This window comes from Typopeltis vanoorti, chromosome 13 (assembly GCF_054136105.1).
Source record: "Typopeltis vanoorti isolate ZY-2024b chromosome 13, IOZ_Tvanoo_1.0, whole genome shotgun sequence".
NCBI lineage: Eukaryota > Metazoa > Arthropoda > Arachnida > Uropygi > Thelyphonidae > Typopeltis > Typopeltis vanoorti.
Genome location: NC_143561.1, coordinates 27,082,524 through 27,108,259, shown reverse-complemented (window position 1 = coordinate 27,108,259; position 25,736 = coordinate 27,082,524). Strand labels below are relative to the sequence as shown.

The 25,736-nt window shown below is 34.5% G+C and overlaps 1 protein-coding gene across 1 annotated transcript in view; it reads left to right on the top strand.

The window, feature by feature from the left end:
- SREBP (Sterol regulatory element binding protein) overlaps positions 1–25,736 on the top strand; it is a 155,594-nt gene that overhangs the window by 32,620 nt on the left and 97,238 nt on the right. Inside the window, exons 4-6 of the mRNA XM_090403191.1 lie at positions 4,666–4,804; positions 15,254–15,368; positions 19,641–19,816. Coding sequence (XP_090259317.1) covers positions 4,666–4,804; positions 15,254–15,368; positions 19,641–19,816 — 430 coding nt within the window. The remainder of the gene's footprint in view (positions 1–4,665; positions 4,805–15,253; positions 15,369–19,640; positions 19,817–25,736) is intronic.

The following is a 25,736-nucleotide window of genomic DNA, read 5'->3' as shown; positions in this document are numbered from 1 at the left end:
GCAATTGAACTCTTCCTTTCGACAATATGAAACCTTCTTGGTTCGAGCGATGTCTCGAACCGAGAAGCTCCTTTCTGGAAGTGGGAAACTTCTGTCTCAAGCAATGTGGATCCAGGCAGTCTCTCTGGCGGTGACTCTGGACTTGGTGGCCTCCTCTTTGAGTCCCTTTTTATTAGGCCTCCTCTGAGACCTCGCATGAAGTTTGGCAACCCCCAAAGAATCGGTACGAGTCTTTCATCTTAAGTTTCAAGTTTGGCACGCCTTTTGTTCTCCTCCGCTTTCTTTTGATTGTAAGTTGCTGCCATCGGAAAGTTGTTTGAGCTCTTTCTGACTGACTTTGGAGATGTTTACACTTAGAGGCTGCAAACCTTTCTCATACAAATAAGTTCTAATAACAATCTTTCTAATGCTGCCATGTACAGCTTCGGCGACAAAAACATTGCCTTTGTTTTTAACACTGTAACATATTCTTATTAAAGCAGTATATGCAGTTAGCTTCAAAAGAGTTATTTACAAAAACATATAATACAAACTATACCGAGACAAACAAAGTTTATTTTTTTACAATATTACAATATTTCAACAATACAATATTACGGTATTGTATTGTTGAAATATTCCAAAGCACATTACAATATTTCGATGTAATGTGCTTTGGAATATTTAAGCTACAATCGAGTTTTTACACTTTGCTTATAATCATATTCACTTGGCACGCTGTTTGACTTCCACTGATCCAAATTAATTCATTTACCCGGACTTATAAGAAAATTGCTGATTTGAGAATTTTAACGAAAAATAAATAAACAATAGCAATACACTTAAAGCGATTTAAAAATAATGATAAAATATTATGTTTTCAGTTTTAATTAAATTTGTAAGGAGGAATACACAAGAGATCGACCAAAAACCTCTCCGCGATCGACGGGTTGAACACCCCTGCTATAAGACAATATTGATGTAGGTATTGACAGATAGACAATTCATCTTGTAAACAGACAATATTAAACTTACAGTATTGATAAATACAGTATAGTACTCTAAATCTATTTGCACTTCCTTATTTTTTTCTTTAATAACATTTTCTTTTCTCTAGCTTACTTTATTGTAAGAATAGTGTGTGTGTGTGTGTGTGTGTGTGTGTGTGTGTGTGTGTGTGTGTGTGTGTGTGTGTGTGTGTGTGTGTTATGTATACACACACATATACACCATTATCATCATTATCAAATTCCTGCCATGTACCCTCAAGGGGCGTACAGGATATGATAGTACTACATGAAAAAAAATTACATCATTATTAACTTCCTATCTACAATTTTCCTCCAAATCAGTCTGTTACTTGTCAAGACTATAACATTATCAGATCTTATATTTCTATCGTCTAAGGCACTTTGTATCATATCATATCAATCCACCTATATCTTGGTCTTCCTCTGGGTCGTTTTGCTGCCAACTTGGCAGAGAACACTTGTTTTGCTAATCTTTCTTTGCCCATTCTGTTTAAGTGACCATATCACCTGAGATTACCTCTGCTAACACATTCCTGGATGTTGACAATGTCAAGTTCTTTCCTAATATCCTCGTTTTTAATATGATATTGCCATTGATGCCATCTGTTCACACCTATAATCTTTCTCAGGACTCTCATATCTGTGGTCTCTAGTCTTTGGTTAAGTGTTTTACTTCTGACCCTGCTCTCAGATCCATAAGTTAAAACTGGTTTGAACACTGTCTTGTATACAGCTAATTTAGTGTTCTGACTAATTTTTCTCTTATTCCATATGAATTTGTTCAATTGACTTCCTACCATACCAGCTTTGCTGATTCTGTTGTCTATTTCTATATTTAATTTACCATCTTCAGTAAAAATTGTTCCTAAGTAGCTGAAATGTTTCACTTGTTCCACAGGTTCTCCATTCACAACACAGTTGACAATTTTAATGATTTTGCCCATTTTCATTGTCTTTGTCTTTTTATTGCTGACCTTCATACCATATCTATTACAACAGTTATTCAATTTAGTCAGGGAATCTTGCAGACTTGTAGCAGATTTATTTAGAAGTATAACATCATCCAATTCAAGCAAAGAGCTGACATTATCATCTCCAATTTTGATATCATGTTTAATACCACTTTCCTTATAGTGTGATCCATATAGATAATGAATAACAGAGGGGATAATGTACATCCTTGTCTCACACAAGATTTAACATTAAACCATCTTCCTGTACTTCCTTCAATTCTAACTGCTGACTTGCAACTCAAATAAAGACTAAGTATTGCTTGATATAATGCCCCATTGACACCATATAACTGCAGCATATTGAATAGCTTCTCTCTTGGCACTTTGTCATATGCCTTTTCCAAATCGACAAAAACTTAAATACAGATCTCTGTTATATTCCCATGCTTTCTCGACTATTTGTCGTAAAGTGAAGATCTGATCCTAACAGCCTCTATTTGGCCTGAATCCATCTTGTTCTTCACGAAGCTTTCCTTCCACAATTCTTTTCAACTGTTTCTCAAGTATACTTGCATAGATCTTGCCAGGAACACTCAGTAGGGAAATACCTCTGTAATTCTCACATTCAGTTTTATTTCCCTTTTATATATGGGTACTATGAGAGCTCTACTCCAATCATCAGGAATTCGTCCCTCTCCAGGCTTTCTGAACTATGCAGTGCAGCCACTGTAAGACTCTTATACCACATACTTTAGCATTTCTGGTCGAATATCATCTACTTCTGCAGCCTTTCCACATTTCAAGCCTTTGATGGCTTTTTATACTTCAAGTATGGATATGTATTCCTGACTGCATGCCTGGTCAGTGTTTTTTACCACTGTGCTGTCATCACTGCTTGTTTCATTTAGCAGTTTTTCAAAGTAATTACTCCATACTTCAAGGATATCTTTTTCTCCCACTTTCATTTCTCCTTTATCATCTCTAACTCCTTTTACTGCACTCTTTCCTCCATTCCTAAGCTTCTTCAACAACCTCCAGAATATTTTGCCACCTTCTTGATATTTATTTTCTATATTCTTGTCAAAGTTCACGTATGACTTTTGTTTAGCTAGTTTTACACAGTGTTTAGCATTCTTGCATTTGTCTCTGTATTCTCTAAGAGCACAAGCTGACTTATTTGCCAGGAACTTTTGATATGCTTTCTTCTTTTCCTTCACTGCCTCTTTAACTTCCTGTGTCCAACCATGGAGTTCTGATTTTTCTATCCTTGCAGACAACTTCACCACATGCCTCTCTAGCTGAATCAATCAAGGCTTTCTTCAAGGCTTGCATCTGAATCTCCAAGGTTTGATTCCTGTTCTCAAACTCTTTCATTTTTTCTTCAATAATCTTTGTGTATTTTAGTCTACAGCTCACATCTGAGAGCTGCTCAACTTTTATTCGCTTTAAAACTTTCTTACATGTTATTCTTTTCAATATGAAATTCAATTTTATCCTGCTCCAGACTAAATAGTGATCACTTCCAATTTCAAATCCTCTGTACACTCTGGTGTCCTGCACCAGGGAGAAAACATCACTATCAACAATAACATAGTCAATGAGACTTTTCTTATTCCTTGCCTCTTCTCTCCATGTGAATTTGTGCACATTTTTATGTTGGAACATGGTGTTAGTAATAACCAGTCCATGTCCTGAGCAGAAATCCAACAGATATTTGCCATTATTATTAGCTTTGCTCTTTTCTCCAAATTTTCCCAAAATATTTTTGTATGTCTGACAATCATTTCCTACTCTGCTATTTAGATCCCCAACAAGGACCAACTGTTTCTTTTTCATTGTGTCAGTTGCTTTCTCTAAAGCCTCAAAAAATTCCTCCACTTCTACCTTAGTAGAACCTTCTGTGGGACCATAGGCACAAATAAGTCTCATTGTCCAGTTCCCCATTCTCATATATGCCCACATTACTCTACTTGAGACTGACTGCCATTCAAGAAGATTAGCCTCGTATTTTGTGTTGAATACTATGGCTACTCCTTCTTTTCCTTGGTTGTCATTGCCTGAATATAACATTTTGTATTTATTGCTCAGAAAGATCTCGCCAGTTTTTGCCTTTTTTGTTTCAGTCACCCCTATTATGTCGATCTGGTACTTATCTAATTCCTCAGTTAGCTCCATTTCTTTGCCATTCAGGCTTCTTATGGTGATAGTACCGATCTTTAATTCTGGTGATGTCGAGTTTGGGTTTATTTTCAGATTTGTTCCAGTAGCTGACTTTTCGCTGTTCGCCCTGATTCCCTGGCGAAAACAATGGGGGCATTGTTTAACCGATCGATGCCCCAGCCAGCATGAAATTTTGTCATGTTGTACCATCATTTTTTATTTTTGTTAATTGACTGTTTATGTTATTGGTAAGGCTTCCAGTCAACATTGGGCTATTAGTAGTTAAGTTTTTGGAGGAGTCAAAAGTTATATGCAGATTTTCAAATGACACGAGTGATCAGCATCCCTAATACCCACTTTGTTCAAGGATCAACTGTATGTACAATATTACTCTCAAATACCGTGAATGAGAAATCAACAATAGCTATCCTTGTAAATTATACTTTCTATTGCAACCTACAAAGTATATTTTTTTAAAATGCAATATATATGCAGGCATTGTGATTATTTTTTTTCTGTTTTATTTCATCTCATTTTTTTAGGATATCGACAATAAAGACAGCTCAACCTCCAAAAGGAGAGAAACGGAATGCACATAATGCCATTGAGAGGAGATATCGAAGTAGCATTAATGATAAGATCATAGAACTTAAAAACATGGTTGTTGGGCCAGAAGCAAAAGTATGTCAAGAGCTTTTAAAGTATTATTTAATTAAGTCCAGCTTTAAATCAAGTTAAGCTTTGAACACCATGAAACAATATCATATATATATGTATATGTCACCTGTAAGTGGGTTGTGTGGTATGCAACCTATGAGAAAAATCCAATTACTTGAACTTTTTCATTTATTATCATTAGTTATTCTTTTATTTTATTTTATTTTTTTTCAATTTTTCAAAAATGTTTTTCCCTTTAATTTCACAGTTTAATTTCGCAAGGGTTTGTTTTCTCACCAATTCTCTTCCTTTTTGTATCCCAATACACAATTTTTCCAACGACAGCGCATTACACTCATCCCTTTCATTTGACAAACCTTACTCTACACAAATCACCTCAACTTACAGAACATCACCTCCACTGCCCTTTCTGATTTCCAAGTCGTCCTCCAGTGAGGTTCAGATAACCTCATGAATATCAGTGCTAGCAAAACATATTTCTGTTTTATTTCCTAAAAAAAAAAAATTTCTTCCATTATTAACTTGGACAATACTCAAATCTCTAAACAAGATGAGATTTCCATCTTTTGAATTACCCTCATATCAAGCCTTTCTGGCACTGGCATGAACACATCTCAACAATTGCCTCTGCATCCTTTCAAAAATTAGGATATTTTTCTCACTCAAGATGCCACTTCACCTCTGAATAGTTTTAACCTTAACCAAGTCACAAATCCACGCAGCTACCAAATATTGTTCTCTCATTCGGGGTAGTGCCCCTAAGAGCTCCCTTCAAATCAGATTGATCAATGACTCGTCTCTTACCAGCTCATTCCATCCACTCTCACACAGAGCAATATGTATCTTCTATAAATATTTCCATGGTAAATGTTCACATGAACTAGCATCCAATGATTCCTCCACTGACTACTAAATCCATCGAGACACGTACAGCTGCCCAACATTCCTTCACAGTTCAACTCCAAACTTACAGAACAAGCTTTTTTTCCTCCTCTTTCATCCCTGCTACTGTTATATTGTGGAATAGCCTTCTGCCTTCTCTTGTTTCCCAAGGAATACAATATACAGGCCTTCAGATCAAATGTAAATAAACTCACTACCTGTGCATGCTAATATATTTCTTCTTCTTTTAACCCTTTTTATAGCCACTTCTGGTTATAGGTGTCTCCCAATTCTCTCCAACTGTTTCTGTCCTGAGCTTGTTGGTGCCAAAGAGCTCCAATTATTTTTCTTATATCATCTTGACTCTCTTCTTTCAGGTCTTCCAGCTGAATTTCTACCTTCATATGGCCACCACTCCCATATAACTTTTGTCCATCTATTGTCCACGAGTCTTGTAATGTGTTCCTTCCATTTCTTCCAAAGAGTATTTTCTCCAATATTTAAAAATTTTGTTTTAGCTCTTATTTCTTCATTTTTGATTTTATCTCGAGTCATGTTTAACAGACATCTTTCCTTTATTATTTCCTTTTTTTTTGATTGGCCAGGTTTCTGCTCCACATGTTATGATAGGCAATACATCTGGCATGGGTTGGTTGATGAACAGTCTTGCGCTGTTCTTAGGTTTTATTTTGCTGTTTAAAAATCTCTTAGATTTTCCAAAAACTGACCATTCTGTTCTCATTCTTCGTTTCACTTCTTCCATGACTCCTTGTTTCTTCATTGCTAACATTTTCCTAAGGATACATACTGTACACCCACAGAATCAAGACCCTTTGACACTTCTGCACATGGCAGAAGAAGGAGAATCCATTCTGATAATAGGGTAATCAATCTATTTTGTGGGATGAGTTATTTATTATTACATGTTGGAAAATTAACTTTTCTTTTATAAACATTGTAGTTTTTAAAGTGATAACTATTTGCTTGTATAACAGTTGGAAAATTTTAAGTAAAGCACGTGATCGCATGTTGGTGACCAATTCATACATCCTTTATTTCTTTCTCCACTTCGGCATGAATTGACTATTCTTGGCAATCTGCCAACCCTGATTCTATGAAGTGTGGGCATACAATATTCATCTACTATTTCAATTTCTTTATTGTTTACCTTAATAACATTGTATCTTTTATTGTATCCATTTTGGTTTGTCATTATTTTCTCAGAATTAATGGTTAATTCAATTTCTATTGATTGTTAGATCTTCTATAATTTCTTTTAAATATTTCATATTGTTTGCAATAATAAGAATATCATTAGTAAATCATAGGTTATTTAATTTAATTCCATTAATATTGACTCCTTTATTGGACCATTCTAAATTACTCATCATATGTTCCAGTGTTAATGCAAAAAGTTTGGGAGAAATGATGTATCCTTGCCTTATTACTTGGCTTATGAGAAATTTTTCGCTTATTTTCATTAAGAATGATATTTGATGTAGCATTTCCATAAATATATTTTATTATGTCAGTAAATTGTTTTTCATTTTAGACAAATTATGGACTCTACAACCGTGTTATAAATAATTATTCCCCGACGTTTCGACCTTTTGTATTAAATCATCATCTGGAATATACAGAGACAAGCTGAATTACATTTCACACAGTATGCTAAAGAGACCATAGACAAAAGAGACAATACTCCATATGACCTTAATATGAAGGTCGAAACGTCGGGAAATTAAAATAATTATTTATAACACGGTTGTAGAGTCCATAACTTGTCTAAAATGAATGTTGATCACCATGTAACACTAAAGGAAAGGATAAATTGTTTTTCATTGCCTTAATCTCTAAGAGCTTCTATTATTGATAATGTTTTTATGCAGTAAAAAGCTTTTTTAAAATCTATGAAGGCCATGTGAAGAGGAAGGTTGTATAAGCAGGTTTATTGAAAATGATCTATTGTACTGAAGTTATTGTATTCTGAAACCAGTTTCAGAATTGTTTCTAATCTATTGGTTATAATTCTAGTGAAAAAGTTTATAAATGTGGGATAACAAAATAATATGTCTGTAGTTTTTTAGTTTTAATTTACTTCCTTTTTATGCAGTAAAATGATGTTTTTCATTATTCCATATTTGGGGTGTTTCTCCTTTTTTGATGCATCTACATAGTGTAGGTTAATCAACCAAACTCTTGTGTATGGGCTCAACATAAAATAATAATAAAATAAACAGTCTGATCTTTGGTAAATTCACTTTATATTTTAGATCTGTTTAAATTGAGTGAGTGACTGAATTTAAACTGTGACTGGTGACATCATATGTTACATGTTGGTGGCATTTGGTATATAGCCTATGAGAAAAATCCAGTAACATTAATTTTTTTCAACAGTAATCCAATTTTTTTTTTCCATTTTTCCAAATACATTTTTTCCCCTTTAATTAAAAAAAAAACATTTTGAGGTATTGAGTATATCCAGTATATATTTTAGATCCATTTAATTATCTGATCAAGAACTCATAAATGAACCTCCAGATATGATTGGCAGTATAAGGGTTTAGTTATGCTAAACTTAGGGTTATTTCAAAGTATTGCACTCATCTTAAGCAACATTATCAGTGGGGATGGTTTTGTCTTTTATTCTGATACACAAAAATCAGTTTTCTTAGTATATCAAGAAAAACGTTCTCCAGAGAAAGAGGTTTATTTCCATACATTTTTATTTTCCGATAAAATGAAAAATCCTCTTCAACATCCTATGCAACATGTTGCAAAGAACTGCTGATATAATGTAAACAAGAAAGATAATTAAAATAGTACATTTTGGAAAATTATGGAGACAACTACCGTGTTTGAGTAAAACTTTAGTTTAATATAAACCAAAATCTATATTCGACGTTTAGACCTTTATATCAAGGTCATCTTCTGGAGCATATACACTATATACAGAGAAACAAGCTGCACTACAATCTACATGGTTTGTTAAAGTTACTGACCAACCGTTACAACAATTATTGGCCTGACCTCTGGTGAAAAAAAAACCTTACTACTACATCAATGCTAGACTCCTATTATTAATATTATCTATTGGTTGTAAAATTACATTGGGAGCAACAACAAGTCTATATATATATATATATATATATATATATACACACACACACACACACACACACACACACACACACACACACACACACACACACATATTGACACGCTGATTATACATATAAATTCCAACAAGTTGGTATGGAATGGTTTCCAATACTAACTGAAGGTTGCCTAGATTCCTGAAGTATGCTGGATACTAAATATTAGGTAGGCTGAATGTGTGCCATCCAGATTCTTGGAATTTTCATGCCACCATTATTGTTGATATTTGGGTGGTTTATCAGAATTTCGCAGGCTTCCTTAAATTTTCTTTCATACCAGGTTTTTGTATGGCGTAACGAGCAGGTACGTTTCCAGTCAATTTGGTGTAAGGTGTTGAGAGCATGATATGAGAGGCCTGCTTCACCAAAATGGTTATATTTAGTGTGTCTTATGTGTTCTTTCTTACGTATAGGATTGTACGGCAAGTTACAGGTGCAGTGGATCCAATAAACTCCAGTATGTGCCAATAGGAGGAGAGGATCCTTAGAGGAGTTGAATATGTTTTTAAGTTTTGTAGGTGGTTTAAAGGTGGCATTGAGATTATAATGGTATAGGATTCTGCTGATTGTTTTTCTGATTAACCTTTAATGTATGGGATGGCTATGGTTTTACTGTAATCTAGATTCTTTTTTGATGATGTTTTATGAAGTACTTTATTAATAGTATTTTTGTTATAGCCATTATTTATAAATGTGTCGCTAATGATTTTTAGTTCCTGTTTCAGAGCTGGCTGGTTAGAGCAAATTATTATAGCTCTGTTTTTAAGGGTATTAATGACTCCATATTTTTGTCATGGGTGGTGCTATGAATTAGCATGTATGTATTGGCTGGTGTGTGTCGGTTTGCAGTAGACCGTGAAGGATAGACTGCTTGAAGGAAGACGTGTGACCAGTATATCCAGGAACAGGAGTGAGTTCTGATTTTCAATTTCGATAGTAAATTGTATGCGTTCATGTTGTTTGTTCAGATGGCTAAGGAATGTGTTTAGCGTTTGTCGCCCATGTGGCCAGATAACGAACACATCGTCAACGTATCTAAGCCACACTGTAGGTTTTAGAGTGGAGGAATCAAGAGCACTTTGCTCAAACATTTCCATATAGACGTTAGCGATTGGGGGGGGGGGATAGTGGTGAGCCCATGGTCGTACCTTCTTTTTGTAGGTAAAATTTATTTTGCCACACAAAGTAACCGGAACGTAGTATGTGGACAAAGAGGGCCATAATGTCAGGCGGAAATTTGTTCCATAGGAGAAGAATTGTGTCATTGATTGGGACATATGTGAAAAGGGCAGAAATTGAAACTGATTGATAAGTCATCTTTGTCAAGTGTTATGTTTTTAATTTTGTTTATAAAGTGTTATGTGTTCTTTATGTAGGAGGAGAATGACCTGCCAACTCCTTGAGTGTTGATGCTAATTTCTTGGCTAAGTGGTAATTTGTGTCGGTTTGGGCAATCAGTGAGAGGACTCTAGGCAACCTTCAGCTAGTATTGGAAACCATTCCATATCAACTGGTTGGAATTTATATGTATAATCAGGGGGGTGTTAATATATATATGTAGACTTGTTGTTTGCTTCCAATGTAATTTTACAACCAATAGATAATATTAATAATAGGACTCTAGCGTTGATGTAGTAAGGTTTTTTTTTTTTTCTTTTTCACCAGAGGTCAGGCCAATAATTGTAACAGTTGGTCAGTAACTTTAACAAACCATGTAGATTATAGTGCAGCTTGTTTCTGTATATATAGCATATATGCTCCAGAAGATGACCTTGATATAAAGGTTGAAACATCGAATGTGGATTTTGGTTTTATATTAAACTGAAGTTTTACTCAAACACGGTAGTTGTCTCCATAATTTTCCAAAGTGTATTCAGATCACCGTGTAAGCCTAAAAGAAAGGGGAAAAAAAATTAAAATAATTTTTATTATTATTACAAGCCACCTCTAGGGAGTCCAAAGACTCATCGAGGGAGGGCACCTACTCTACAACTCTGTCTCCACCACTCAAATCACAAACATCCATGCCTATGGTGGGATTTGAACCCGCAGCCTTTTGGCTGGAGAGCGGATACACTAACTACTCAGCCAACCAGGCTGGCAAATCACTGAACCCATCCAGGATTTATTGATGTTTAATGTCAGCATGTTTCTTTTCAGTTTTTATTTATATCACTTTGCATACACTTGTCTTGTTTGCTGTTTTGCTAAAGCTAAAAGGATGTATAAAAAAGCAAGTGTCATCCTGTTGTGTGCTAAAATTCACACTATCAGGTTAAAGTTATTTCCACTGAAAAAAAGTGTATAATTGCATGTACCTTGATGTGGTATGGAGGTGAATAAGTGACATAGATGAAGCATACTAGAAATATATATATATATATATAAAGGGTTTTCTAAGTGGTCTGCACTAAGGCAACTTGTGAATGCTGGTGAGTGTATTCCTGTAAGCTCTCTGGTAAACTTATTTTTACGAAACTTTCATAGTTTTCTACATTTGACTTTGAAATAATGCTGGATCTTAATATCCACTTATATAATTTTGCATTGCCGAACTGAATCCTTTTGGCTCTTTATTTTAGTAAATATTATTATTATTATTATTAAGAGAGACCTCCAGGGAGTCAGAGGCTCATCAAGGAAGGCCACATACTACACACACACACCAGCTATCATGCTTATTCTTGAATTCATTCACACTGCTTGCACTCATAACATCCAATGGCAATCCATTCCAATCACGCACCACCCTCATATATATATATATATATATATATATATACTTTCTGAAGAGCTATGATGGCTTCATCAGTATATCTGGCCAACACAGGAGGGTATTTTCTAGTTGGGTTAACAGCTTGCCAGAGGACATTAAACCCAACTTCTCTGGCAAGCTGCTAACCAAACCAAATCAGAAAATGCCTCTTGTGTTGACCATGTATACTGATGTAGCCTTCGTATCTAAGGGTGGTCCTTCTGTCAGGAAAAGAAGAAGAATCAACTGAACTTGAAAAGCATAACATTAAAATTTGTGCAGTATCAGAGCAAAGGAATAAAGCAAATTGGCTATTACATGTTAATATATAGCAGAGTAGAAACACATGAAAGATTTTTGTTTTTATTGTAAGAAATTTTTGTTATGTGGGAGCTGATTTTTTTATTTAAAAGCTTGTTATCATAGTAATATTCTTCTCTCATGTCTGTTTTCCTGGCTAAATGAAACTAGCTATTAGAAAATAGCTAAAACTGTTTAATCTTGTATAACTAACTCTTACATGAATCAAAACTGCTTGGGAACAAAGTGAAAGATAATAATGTTATGATGAATTTCATTTTAAAATAGCATTTAAAATACTAGAGACATACAGCAACACTTAGAAGTTGGTTATCATTTGTGTTTTTTTTAAAGTTTTTTAATGGTATTAATTCATAACACCATATTAGGAACAATAAATCACAAATTTATTACATTACCTATATTTCATTGGAATCAAATAATCATCCTTGGTCTTTAGAATGTTCAGATTATGTAAAAAAAAAATATATATATATATATGCATCAAACAATCATCGTGCTTGTCAAGGAGATTTAGGCCTGTTCCAGCCTTAAAAGTCATCATTGAATATCTTAAGAGGATGTCCTAGTTTTCTTTTTCCTGGTGGTTTGTAATTTAAGGCTTGTTTGGTAATCTTTCTGTTTTCATTCTTTCAGTGTTCCATTCATTTATGCTTATATTTTTTAATTTTTTTTCTATTACTGATTCCTGGTTTAATTCTTTCATAATTTCTTCATTTCGTTTGTGATCGAATAGAGTATACTTTGCAGTTTTTCTCATAAACTTCATTTTAGATGTTCTAGGTAGATGGGTTGCTACTCTCACCCCCCCCCCCCCCAAAAATCTTGAGAGACTTAGGAGAGTTTTGTAGGTGTCATGATTATTACCAACTGAGCTCCTGAACATCATTGTGAGTGCTGTACTGCTCCAAGGGGGGGGGGGGGTCAACCACTATTGAGGCACTTGGACAATTTCATTTTGACCTCTTTTTTTTATTTTATTATTTTTTTTTAATCACTGTCTTTTATGTACCCATTTGTTACTGAATTAAACAATTTATTTAATTCATCAATTAATTCATATAAATTCATCATACAGTTTTGAGTTATTGTGATTTTTCTCTTTGTTCCTTAATTTATAGATAGATAGTACCAATTTTGTATTCAATTTCAACTTATTATAATTAAACCATTGAAGAGTTTATTTGGAGTCCTCAGCTAAACAGATTTTGCCTAAACAGTAAGAGGTATATATGATAATTTTCATAATTTTTGGTGGTTCAGATTATTATTATTATTTTATTTATTTATTTATTTATTATTTTTTTGCTATGTAATGTGGCTCATTTGATTCTTTATCCAACTTTGATTTTGTCATTCATTACTAGTTTAGTAATGTTCACATTACTAAACTAACAATACATGACAATCAGTGCATTGAATGTCTTCAAGACACTTGGAGTTGGATAGTCTTCTATAAATATTTCCATGGTGAATGTTCATTCGAACTATCATCAATAATTCCCTCACCTCCTTCTCTCTCTCTCTCTCTCTCTCTCTCTCTCTCTCTCTACCAAATCCATTGAAACATGCACAGTCTAACTCCATACTCATAGAACAAGTTTCTCTTCTTCTTCCTTTATTCCTGTTGCTGCACTCTAGAACACCATCCTCTGCCATGTGTTCCCTAAGAAATACAATGCATAGGTCTTCAAATCCAACGTGAACAATTTCTTCCTATCCGAAATCTCTTCCCATATTTATTCTAATGAACTGTAGGTTAACCAACAAACCTTTTATGTATGGACACAACATAAAATTTTAAATCTACCAGCATTGTTCTCTGATTTTATGAAGGCAGAAGGTCAAATTCTTAAGTTCTTGGATTGAATATGAACATGTTAACAAAGCAATTACTGTGCTGTGTGTGTTGGGGGGAGGGGGTGGTGGTATTTATTATTTTTTTATTTAGTGACTCTGCTAAGGCTGGTCTTTCCATCCATGACATGTGGCTTCTTTCATAATTTAATGTAAGCTCTGTAACCTTAGGAATCTGACCAAACTCTGCTGCAGATCTTATTTAAACATCATCTTCTTCCTTTTTCCATCTTTTATGTTGTGGTGTCGAGGGTTTTCTATTCATTTTACCACAATCTTACACAAGGATAAGGTGATTAGCCCTATGCTTCCCGGTGTATCCTATATCTGTAGAAGCGTTGAGTTCTCAAGACAGGTTTGCCTGCTTGTGGGATGAAAAACCCTGCAGTCCACATCCAAGACTGGCTAACTTGGCTATGTCTGAGAAAGATCCTGAACTCCTCATGTCAGTGATGGGAATCAAATCCAGGACACTCCTTTCCCAGGTATATGGTTGTGAAACACATAGCCACTCAGCTAACTGTGCGGGCTTTTATTTAAACATATAAGATCTATTTATCTGATCCCAAATTGCCATCCTCTCTGCATTCATTCAGTATTTTTATTAATAGGGTGGCACCACAGTTTATCTTTGAGGACTATATATTAGGGTAATGACTATATATTAGGGGAGAAGTTCACTTGCTTTTCCACATTCTTTAAAAGCTTTCTAAAGTCTCCTCCCAGTTGTGTAGCTTTTATTCTTAAAAAATCCCATTTTTGATAATATCTCTTAGTAATTTGCTGCAATGAATTCTTGAGCCATCCATTATTCATGTGATCAAGAAAAATAAATAAAACAAAATACCACTGCTATTTTTCATTCAGGACTTTTTATTAGTTAACAGCATGCAAATTCACTTACAGTGGATGACATTCATTTTAGTGCAAGTTGATTATAACAGATTAGTTTAAGTTTATATTTCAGGTTACAAAGTGTAATGAAATATAGTAAATCTTATAAATTTATAATAAATGTGTTATGTAAGTTTCTTGACTTATGGGATTCATAGTAACTTGTTCTGGCAGTCATTAGCAAGCATAACTTTGAGAGTAATGAGATAATAGTGAAGTTTGCTGTAGAAACCAGCACTAATTTCCATGCTTCTTGTTTTGCATAGTGTTTTTAGAGTATTTAGTATCTAAATAACATATATATTTTTCATGATATTATAATATTATATACAGTTGTAAAATGACACCAAAAAAAAGCAGAAGATATACAGCCCGTGCAAATAGTATGATCTCCCTTGATGAGTTCTTGACTCCCTGGAGGTCTCTCTTAATAATAAAAATTATTATTATTTATTAATATTGTTATACATTTTTATTCATATCTATATATAATGCACAAAATGAATTTGTTTATTCTGTTTAAAGAAAGAATATTGGTTCTTTATGATTTTTGAATGAAATGTACTTGGTTTATTTTATTTGTAGCTGAACAAGTCTGCAGTACTCCGAAAAGCTATAGAATACATACGATTTCTTCAGAATGCCAATGCAAAATTAAAACAAGAAAATATGGCATTAAAAATGGCTGCTCCAAAACAAAGTAAGAATTACTTATTGTTGCTAACTGAAATTTTATTTCATATAATTAAATCAAAATTTTTATATACCTTCTGTTGAAAGAAGACCAAAGAAAAAAAAATTCATTAATTCATATTGAAATTCTCTCATTGTCATCAGCAGTTCCTAGTAGTTACCTCAAGGGATGTAAAAGGTATTAATAGTAGTGCAAATTTTACTTCATTACTAGCTTCTTATCAGCAGGTTTTTTTTCCTCCAAATTAGTCTGGAATTAATTCATTATTAACACATCTTATATTTTGGTCTTCTTTTGTGTATTTTCCATATCTGGAATCATACCTTTCTCTTCTATTTTGTTTAAATAACCATACACATTTATTAATTAATTATTCCTGTTTTCTTTTTCTTTTTTTTATGTTCATATGATTCTGCCACTGATGCCATCATCCACCCCCCCATTTTTTTCTTGAAATTCTCCTGTTTGTGGCCTCTAGACTGAACTATTTCTAATCCATATATTAAAGTTAGTTTGAAGACTTCTTGTGTACTGTTTGTTTAGTGTTTTGTATTGAATACAACTCCTTTTGATCCATATAAACTACAGAAACTCAATAATGGTGTATTGTTAGAAAGTTGTGTTTGAATTCTGACTAGAATACAAAGACCTTCAATAGTACTTTCATCTGAAGGTGGATTAGATGGTCTCATCAGACAAATCAACCTAAGGATATGTACAATTAACAGACATTAGAACTACAGGAATAAAAATGATTGTATTCTTACAGATTTTGTTTCAAAAATTCACATGGTATGGTCTGTGCTCAAGCATAAATGGTGATGATGATGAACTGTTTATTTTCTTATCCAACTTTCAAATATATTAGACCAGTGATATTCAAATTGTGTTCCTCAGAAATATTTAAATAAAACTCTAATTTTCATCATTTTTATTATATTTCTTTAATTTAAAAACTTGCAAAACTCACATTTTTAGATATTCATAAACTACGCCCTCCCTAGAATATATACTTCTAAGTGCCAAGTTACATTGTTTCTATTCTTTAAAATTGAACCACTTTGGGGGGGGGGGGGGGTGGGGGGGGGGGGGGGTGGGGGGGGGGGGGGGTGGGGGGGGGGGGGGGTGGGGGGGGGGGGGGGTGGGGGGGGGGGGGGGTGGGGGGGGGGGGGGGTGGGGGGGGGGGGGGGTGGGGGGGGGGGGGGGTGGGGGGGGGGGGGGGTGGGGGGGGGGGGGGGTGGGGGGGGGGGGGGGTGGGGGGGGGGGGGGGTGGGGGGGGGGGGGGGTGGGGGGGGGGGGGGGTGGGGGGGGGGGGGGGTGGGGGGGGGGGGGGGTGGGGGGGGGGGGGGGTGGGGGGGGGGGGGGGTGGGGGGGGGGGGGGGTGGGGGGGGGGGGGGGTGGGGGGGGGGGGGGGTGGGGGGGGGGGGGGGTGGGGGGGGGGGGGGGTGGGGGGGGGGGGGGGTGGGGGGGGGGGGGGGTGGGGGGGGGGGGGGGTGGGGGGGGGGGGGGGTGGGGGGGGGGGGGGGTGGGGGGGGGGGGGGGTGGGGGGGGGGGGGGGTGGAAGTGTTGCATGTTTGAATTATACTGTGACAAGGATTGTTATATACTAAATGTGCTATAGGTTACCAATTTTTCATTAGAAAGGGTTTTGGTGCATCCGAAATTAGAACAATTCTAAAGTTGGGCTGATATGAAATTTGTACTGGAGAGAAGTAATATCTTGAGTAGAAAAGAACACTATGAACCTAAGTGTTTTGCAGGCTGAGGCACTAGGTATAAAAGGTATGAGGTTGTTTTGTGAGAATGCAGATAACATTGTGGTTTGTTAGCTTTTAAAGTTGACAAAGCTGTCCTAAACCCACTTAAGAATAGCATGGAGATCATAGTATGAGCTTTTGGGAAGCTTCCGGTATTGAGACCACATTTTAAGGTAAATAACAAGTTTAATAAAAATAAGCAATTATAACCCTACAAGTTTTGTAAGTCATCAGCCTTGTATCGTCAGGGGTACTAGCAAAAAAGTTACACACAACAAAAGAAACAATTTATTAGATGTTATCAGAACTTCATAATTGCTACATACAAATAGGTAACAAAAATAAAAACGCTAAATTCATTACTGTATGCATGTTGAAACATTGCTAGTTGTTGTTGTTGTCACATTCTGTGGCATTGCACATGTAGTGTTTTAGTTCCTTGGCAGTAAGATTTTTAATGAAAGTGGACTAAACTTGGCATAAGATTAAACCTTGATTTTTGTTACATTGTGTGGGGATTCTTATCATTTGTAAGGCTTCCTTGAACTTTTTAATTGTTTGCTAGTACCGCTGACAATGTAAGTCTGATGATTTACTAAAATAAAAAATGCCGGATTTAATATCCACTTGATTTATATAAATAAGTAAGTCTGATGACTTATGAAACTTGTAGGGTTATAATTGCTTATTAAAGTAGTGGAAAGCTGAATTTGTAATTTTGAAAAAATTAACAAAGTTACTTTTTAAGTCAGATTTTTAAACTTCATTTTTTTTAATCTGAAGATAAATTTTGTATATGGGAGTGAGAAGTGGATATTTTTTAAAGTCAAATTTTGCATAAATGTTCTTTTTTATATTAATTAAACATTTTTTTTATTACAGTTTTCTTATTTTCTGATAAGATAAATATACAAGAGTTGATAAAGATTTAAGATGAAACTAATATTTTTTGTAAAGTAAATAATTCTAATACTAGAAAGAAAAATAATTGGTACAAGCTTTAGTAAAAAAAAATCGACAAACTCTTTTTTTGCAAAGATTTATGAAAGGATGATGGCAACAAGAATAAGAGATAAAATAGAAGGTCTAAGAGAAGAGCAGCTTGGTTTTTGAAAAGGCTGATCAACTGTTGATCTGATTTATGCTGTAAGAGAAATGATTGAAAGACTAGAAATTTGGAAAAGCCTGTTTATGGCATTTCTTGATTTTAAAAAAAAAACTTTGATTGGATTCAACAGGAAAACAGTTCAGAAAAGATAGGCATATAGAATAAGAACTGTTCATGATACAGAATATGTCTGTTAAACCTAAGAGCAGAGTGAAGACTAAATTTGGTAATTCAAAGTGGTTTACACTTAAAAATGGACTACGGCAAGTGTCTTATCTCCATAGCTATTAACTGTGGTAATGAATAGTGTCCTACACATGGTTAATGACCAGAAATGAGAATTAACTGTTAGCAGATGATGTAGTGATTTGGGCACATTCAGAAGAAGAAACTGGACAAATAGAACAGTGTAACACAGAACTATGGGTTACATATTAATAGCAGGATGGGTGAGAGCATGTTTTAAATCATAGTGGAAATGTAAAAGTTAATGGTGATATACTCAGTGGACAAGATTTGAAGAATAGTGAAAACTTCAAATATCTGGGAAATATACTTTCTACTGATGTAAGTTTATACCAGTAGATAATGAGGAGAATTTCATTGGGCCAAACCTTTTGATTCACAGTGTAAGTAATCTACTTTGGGATAGTGAGGTTCCACTGAAGTGCAAGCTTTTGATTAACAAAAGTTACTTTTTTTGCCCATTTTGACTCATGCAGCAGAGATATGAATATAATACAAGCAATGAAAATGAAAGTTTTGAGGACAATGCTGGCAAAAACAAGGAAGGATAGAATAAGAAATGTGGATATTAGGAGTAGTTTAGGGCTAAAAAGTGTTGAAGAAATGCTTATGATCGCTCAAAGTGGTTTACACATCTAATGAGAATGAATTTAGAAAGGATACCAAGAAGAATGTATGAAATGAAATTTGAAGGTCTTCCAAGAGGAAGACCACAGAAAAGATAGAGAGACCAAATAAGAGGAAGATTTAGAAAAAGGAAACTTGAACTGGTACAGTGTTATGAATGTAAAATTAGAGATTATAGAAAGAAATGGAGAGGATTGATCCTCCTGACCTTACAGTTTCTGTTGGAACAGTTGTTGCTGAAGAAGACAAAGAATAGTAACTGTATATGTTAAATGTTAATGTTTATTACTTAGATTTTTTTAAATAAAATTCAGTATGAATTTTATTTAAAAAAATCTAACAATTGGAATGAAGTGTTAGTAATCATCAAATTTTCCAAAACAAAATAAGTTTAACTATGAGTTCACTGGGATTTTTAATTGATGTAGAATTTTTGTGGATTTGATATCTATGACGTTTATTTATGTAACATTTTACATAAGTAGGTGTATTCATAATCTAAATTTTGACAGTATCATTTTTATTTCTTTATTTATTTAGGTGGATGGACGAGCTGGGTGTTGTCCTCTTTGGTGTCATGGATTTTAAACATTGTACTTTTGATTATGGTTTTAACCAAACTGTTTGTTTATGGTGAACCTGTTTTGAGACCTGGATCAGCACACTCTACAACATTCTGGAGACATAGAAAACAGGCTGATCTTGATCTTTCTCGGGTAGGTAGATGTCTCTTCATAATCAAGTTGAATGAGTTCTGTAACCTTAATTGATTTCTGAGCAAGATATTTGATCCCTCTGATAATACAAAACTTGGTCCATATAGGTAAAAAAAAAATTTTAAAAAATCTCAACCATCATGAAAACTTATTGGCAAAACACCATCTATACAGGAAATGAAATATCAGATGGGGCAGGGGGAATATATATATATATATATATATATATATATATATATATATATATATATATATATATATATATATATATTATTATTATTATTATTATTATTATTATTATTTCGGGCAACTCCAAAGAGTTGACAGACTCATTGAGGGAGGCCCTAACATCATGTCAAGAACAAATATTCGACATTCACACAGTATCTATCATACCTCGCCTTGAACTAATTCACAGTCATAGCACCCACAACTGACTCTGGCAGCTTATTCCACTCATTCACCACTCTCCAAGTAAAAAACCTAGCTCTGACACCCTTGCTAACCACATTCTTGCCCAGCTTTCATATATGGCCCCTAGTCCTCCCACCACCAGTCCTATTCTCAAAAATATCTTCTGAATTAATCTTATAGAAACCCTTCAGTAATTTGAATGTCTCAATCATATCACCCCTTTTATGCCTATCAACCAATTTTTGCAAGTCTGGGTGACCCGCATATTTATCCTTGATAAATATTCTTAATATTTATCAAGGATAAATATTAAGAATAGTGATCAGAGCTTATTCTACCTTTACCACGAGTTGCCTAAGACTTGCACTACTTTGCGGGTCATCCAGACTTGCACTACTTCCAGGCACAAACTTGACTGACTTGTCTGTTTGCTTACTTGGGAAATGGGTTAAAACCAGGTTTAAAATAGCTTGGTAGCTTTAACATATATTATACCCAAAGTAAAAAACGTTCTATATATATATATATATATATATATATATATATATATATGTGGCGATCAGCTTTTACTCGGTTGTTATACATTTGAAAAAAATAGATTTAATGACTCCAAGACCGAGATAACATATAAAGATTTTAATGATAAATACTACTAGTTTCGGCATATAGCAGCCTTCTTCAGGTATTTATAAAGGAAAGGAATACTAATAAACATTGAATTATTTAAACAAACTGTAAATTACAGGTACAAATTGCCTCACATAATCGATACATAAAAACGTTGTATTTTTCAAGTTGTTCCAACTGGCGTGCCATTGTTTGTTGCAATTGTGCGTGCAAGTTCACGTGAACGCCAATATTGAATAACTGCAGCATGGCTATCTGGGATGTTATAACTTAAATTATTATTTAAGTGGACCGGGTTCAGTAGGATTTCCCTTGATTCTACGATTTTCCTTTCAAACTCATCTTCACAGCAAAAAATATTTTCTGATCTATTCCAGCATACAGAGTGGCTTTGTTGGTCATCATTAGGATTATTTGAAAAAAGAACATGACTGGATAACGCAGTTGCACGAGATGTTTTGTATGAGATGTCTCTCTTATGCTCTTCTGTGCGTTGTTCAATAGATTTGTTAGTTTGACCAAAGTATGGGATATTGCAATCGCACCACAATTTATATACTCCAGGGTACTTAAGGTTGTGATGAGTAGGTTTTGGATGGCTGATTAGAGAGTGGATTTTTGGAAGTGTGGTGAAGAAGGTCCTGATATTATATTTTTTAAGGACTTTAGCTATTTTCTTAGAGACTGTGCTAATGTATGGAATGGAGATGCTACCTTTAAAATTAATAGTCTCTGTTGTGCACTGCTTAGGAGGGTTCAGAAGAAATTTCTTAATTGTTTTTTCAGAGTATCCATTTTGTTTAAAAATAAGAGTGAGGTGATTCATTTCTTTTTGTAGTTCATCTTGTTCATTTAAGAGAGAACGTGCTCTGTGGCCTAAGGTAGATATAATTCCAAGTTTTTGTGGTGGAAAATGATGAGAAAGATTATGCAGTTGTTATAACTTAAATAATAATTTAAGTTATAACATCCCAGATAGCCATGCTGCAGTTATTCAATATTGGCGTTCACGTGAACTTGCACGCACAATTGCAACAAACAATGGCACGCCAGTTGGAACAACTTGAAAAATACAACGTTTTTATGCATCGATTATGTGAGGCAATTTGTACCTGTAATTTACAGTTTGTTTAAATAATTCAATGTTTATTAGTATTCCTTTCCTTTATAAATACCTGAAGAAGGCTGCTATATGCCGAAACTAGTAGTATTTATCATTAAAATCTTTATATGTTATCTCGGTCTTGGAGTCATTAAATCTATTTTTTTCAAATATATATATATATATATATATATATATATATATATACACGTATACATATATACATGTATACATGTATACATATATACATGTATACATATATACATGTATACATATATACATGTATACATATATACATGTATACATATATGTATATGTATGTATATGTGTACATATATGTATATGTATGTATATGTATACATATATGTATACATATATGTATATGTATGTATATGTGTACATATATGTATATGTATGTATATGTATGTATATGTGTACATATATGTATATGTATGTATATGTATGTATATGTGTACATATATGTATATGTATGTATATGTATACATATATGTATACATATATGTATATGTATGTATATGTGTACATATATGTATATGTATGTATATGTGTACATATATGTATACATATATGTATATGTATGTATATGTGTACATATATGTATATGTATGTATATGTGTACATATATGTATATGTATGTATATGTGTACATATATGTATATGTATGTATATGTGTACATATATGTATATGTATGTATATGTGTACATATATGTATATGTATGTATATGTGTACATATATGTATATGTATGTATATGTGTACATATATGTATATGTATGTATATGTGTACATATATGTATATGTATGTATATGTGTACATATATGTATATGTATACATATATGTAGAAAGTATTTTTACCTTGGATATAAATATGTTAAGGATACCAAGCAATTTTAAACCTGGTTTTACTCCATTTCCCAAGTAAGCAAACAGACTAAAAGTCAAGTTTGCGCCTGCAATTGATGCAAGTCTAACTGATCCCACAGGTAGTGCAAGATCAGGGCAACTCGTGGCAAAGGTGGAACAAGCTCCGATCACTAATCTTAATATTTACCCTTAATGCCAAAACACATCTCCAAGAAGGGGATGTATGATGTTTTGTATTAAAGGCAAGGGGCCACTACCCAGACCGGTTTCGACCTTTATTGAGGTATACATATATATATATATATATATATATATATATGTATATGTATACATATATATACAGGGTGTTCGGGATAAGTTTGACATATTTATAATTAATTATATTTTTCCGTAAGTTACATGTATTAACACACACTTCTCTTCATTTAAAAGTTTGGACCCTTCTTCATTCATATACAAGATGTCAGAAAGGATGGATAGCTGGAACCCACCTGAATCATGGAAGAGAATAACTTGTATCATGATGATTCGTGCCCGCCATCAAAATAAGGATATTACGACTGCTGCCCAATGCTCCCTGAATACAGTAAAAACAATCAGGCATGAACTAGAGACTTGCAATGGTGACTACGAGGATGTAGCAAGAAGAAAGATCCCTAGCAGACGATCTGATTGTGTTCGTACAGCAGAATTCCTCGCAAATCTGCAGGAACAGGTGTTGAAGAACCCTGGCATTGGAATTCGGGCTTTGTTCGTGGAGTTGCTAACTGTAGTCAAGCCCTGGATAACAAGGGTAGCCAATGGTAGGCCGTATGTATGGCAGCAGGATTCGGCCCCTTGCCACACTTCTGGGAAAAGTCAAAAATGGTTGTCTGAAAATTTCTACGACTTCACCAGTCCAAATGTTTGGCCTCCAAACTCCCCAGACCTTAACCCCATGGATTATTTTGTATGGGGCGCAGTTGAAAAAGACACCAATCGCACTTCCAGTAATACAAAAGCCCAGTTAATGGATAAAATTAAAACAGTTTTTGCGGCCCTTCCCAGGGAGACTGTAGCATCAGCTTGTTCGAGGTTCCGAAGCAGAATTGAAGCTGTGATCGATGCTAATGGTGGTTATTTTGAGTAAATCTTGTTGATAGTATTGTAATTAACTCTGCCTGTAATGTTTTTTTGTCAATTCATTAAATTTAATAGATACAAAGAAGATTTTCTTTTTCCTTACGAAACTGTCAAATTTATCCCGAACACCCTGTATATGTATATATATGTATATGTATACATATATGTATACATATATATGTGATGACAGAATGATCATTGACTCGGTTAACATACATAGTTTTACGAAAAAAAATTGAATGACTAGAACCGAGATTTAATTAAAAAGGTTTTAATATAAACACACTACTAGTTTCGGCCTGTAACAGCCTTCTTCAGGTGACATTATAAAAGAAAAAACACTAAACATTGAGGGTTAAAAGACTATGAACAACACAGACAGTCTTTATACATAATTAGCATGAAAACGTTGTAGTTGTATTTGAAGCTGTTCTTTCATTTGTTGCATTGTTGGGAGAGTGCGTGCTTGCTGCATCACGTGAACGCCAGTACATGATTACAGCTGAATGACTATCCGGGAGGTTGTAGCTTAAGTTGTTATTTAGATGAACAGGATTGAAGATGATTTCTCTCGATTCCACAATTTTTCTCTCTATTTCGTCACTGCAACGGAAGATGTTTGTAGATTTTTCCCAGCAGACTTTGTGACTTTGGTTATCATCATTAGGATTAGCCGAGAAGAGGATATGACTTGATAATGCACTTGCTCGCTGTCTCTTGTAAGTAATGTCTCTCATGTGTTCTTCCATACGCATTTCGACAGATTTGTCTGTCTGCCCGAAATAAGGAATATCGCAGTCACATAATATTTTATATACGCCAGGGTATTTGAGTTGATGATGACAAGGTTTTGGGTGGCTAATTAAGGAACGGATCTTTGGAAGTGGAGTGAACAAGGTTCTGATATTGTATTTTTTTAGAACTTTTGCTAATTTATGTGAAACAGTACTTATGTAAGGAATAGGTATATTGCTTTTGAATCTATTTGTTTCTTCTGAGTGATGTCTGGGAGGATTAAGAAGGAATTTGTTAATGATTTTCTTGGAATATCCATTAACTTCGAAAGAAGTTTTCAGATGGTTTATTTCTGTAAGCAGTTCATTTGGATCATCAAGAAGAGAACGGGCTCTATGTCCCAAGGTGGAAATTATTCCAAGCTTATGAGGAGGGAAATGATGGGATTGACTGTGCAGATATCTGTTGGTATGTGTGGGTTTTCTATATATCGATATTTTTAGTTTACCAGCAGAAGAGCGGGTCGGTTTGACATCAAGAAAAGGCAAGGAATTATCTGTTTCAAGCTCAGCAGTAAACTTAATACTTTGATGTCGGCTATTGAGATGTTCGAGGAAAACCATAAGGGATTCATGTCCATGGCTCCAAACAATGAAGACATCATCCACATAACGTTTCCAAACTTTAGGTGTTAAAATAAAGGAAGAGATAGCCTTGGTTTCAAAATCTTCTAAGTAAATATTTGCAAGAACAGGAGATAAAGGATTACCCATAGCCAGTCCATGATTTTGTTTGTAAATATTATCTTGAAATTTGAAGTAACCGGACCTGATGCAATGTGTAAGCAAGGCTAACATTTTTTTGGATAACTTGTCCTTGAGTAATGTTAGGACTTCATCTGTTGGGACATTAGTGAACAAAGAAGTTATGTCCAAGCTAGCCATGATGTCATTTTCATCAACTGTAATATCCTATATATATATATATATCTTATATATATGTATACATATACATATATATATATATATATGTAT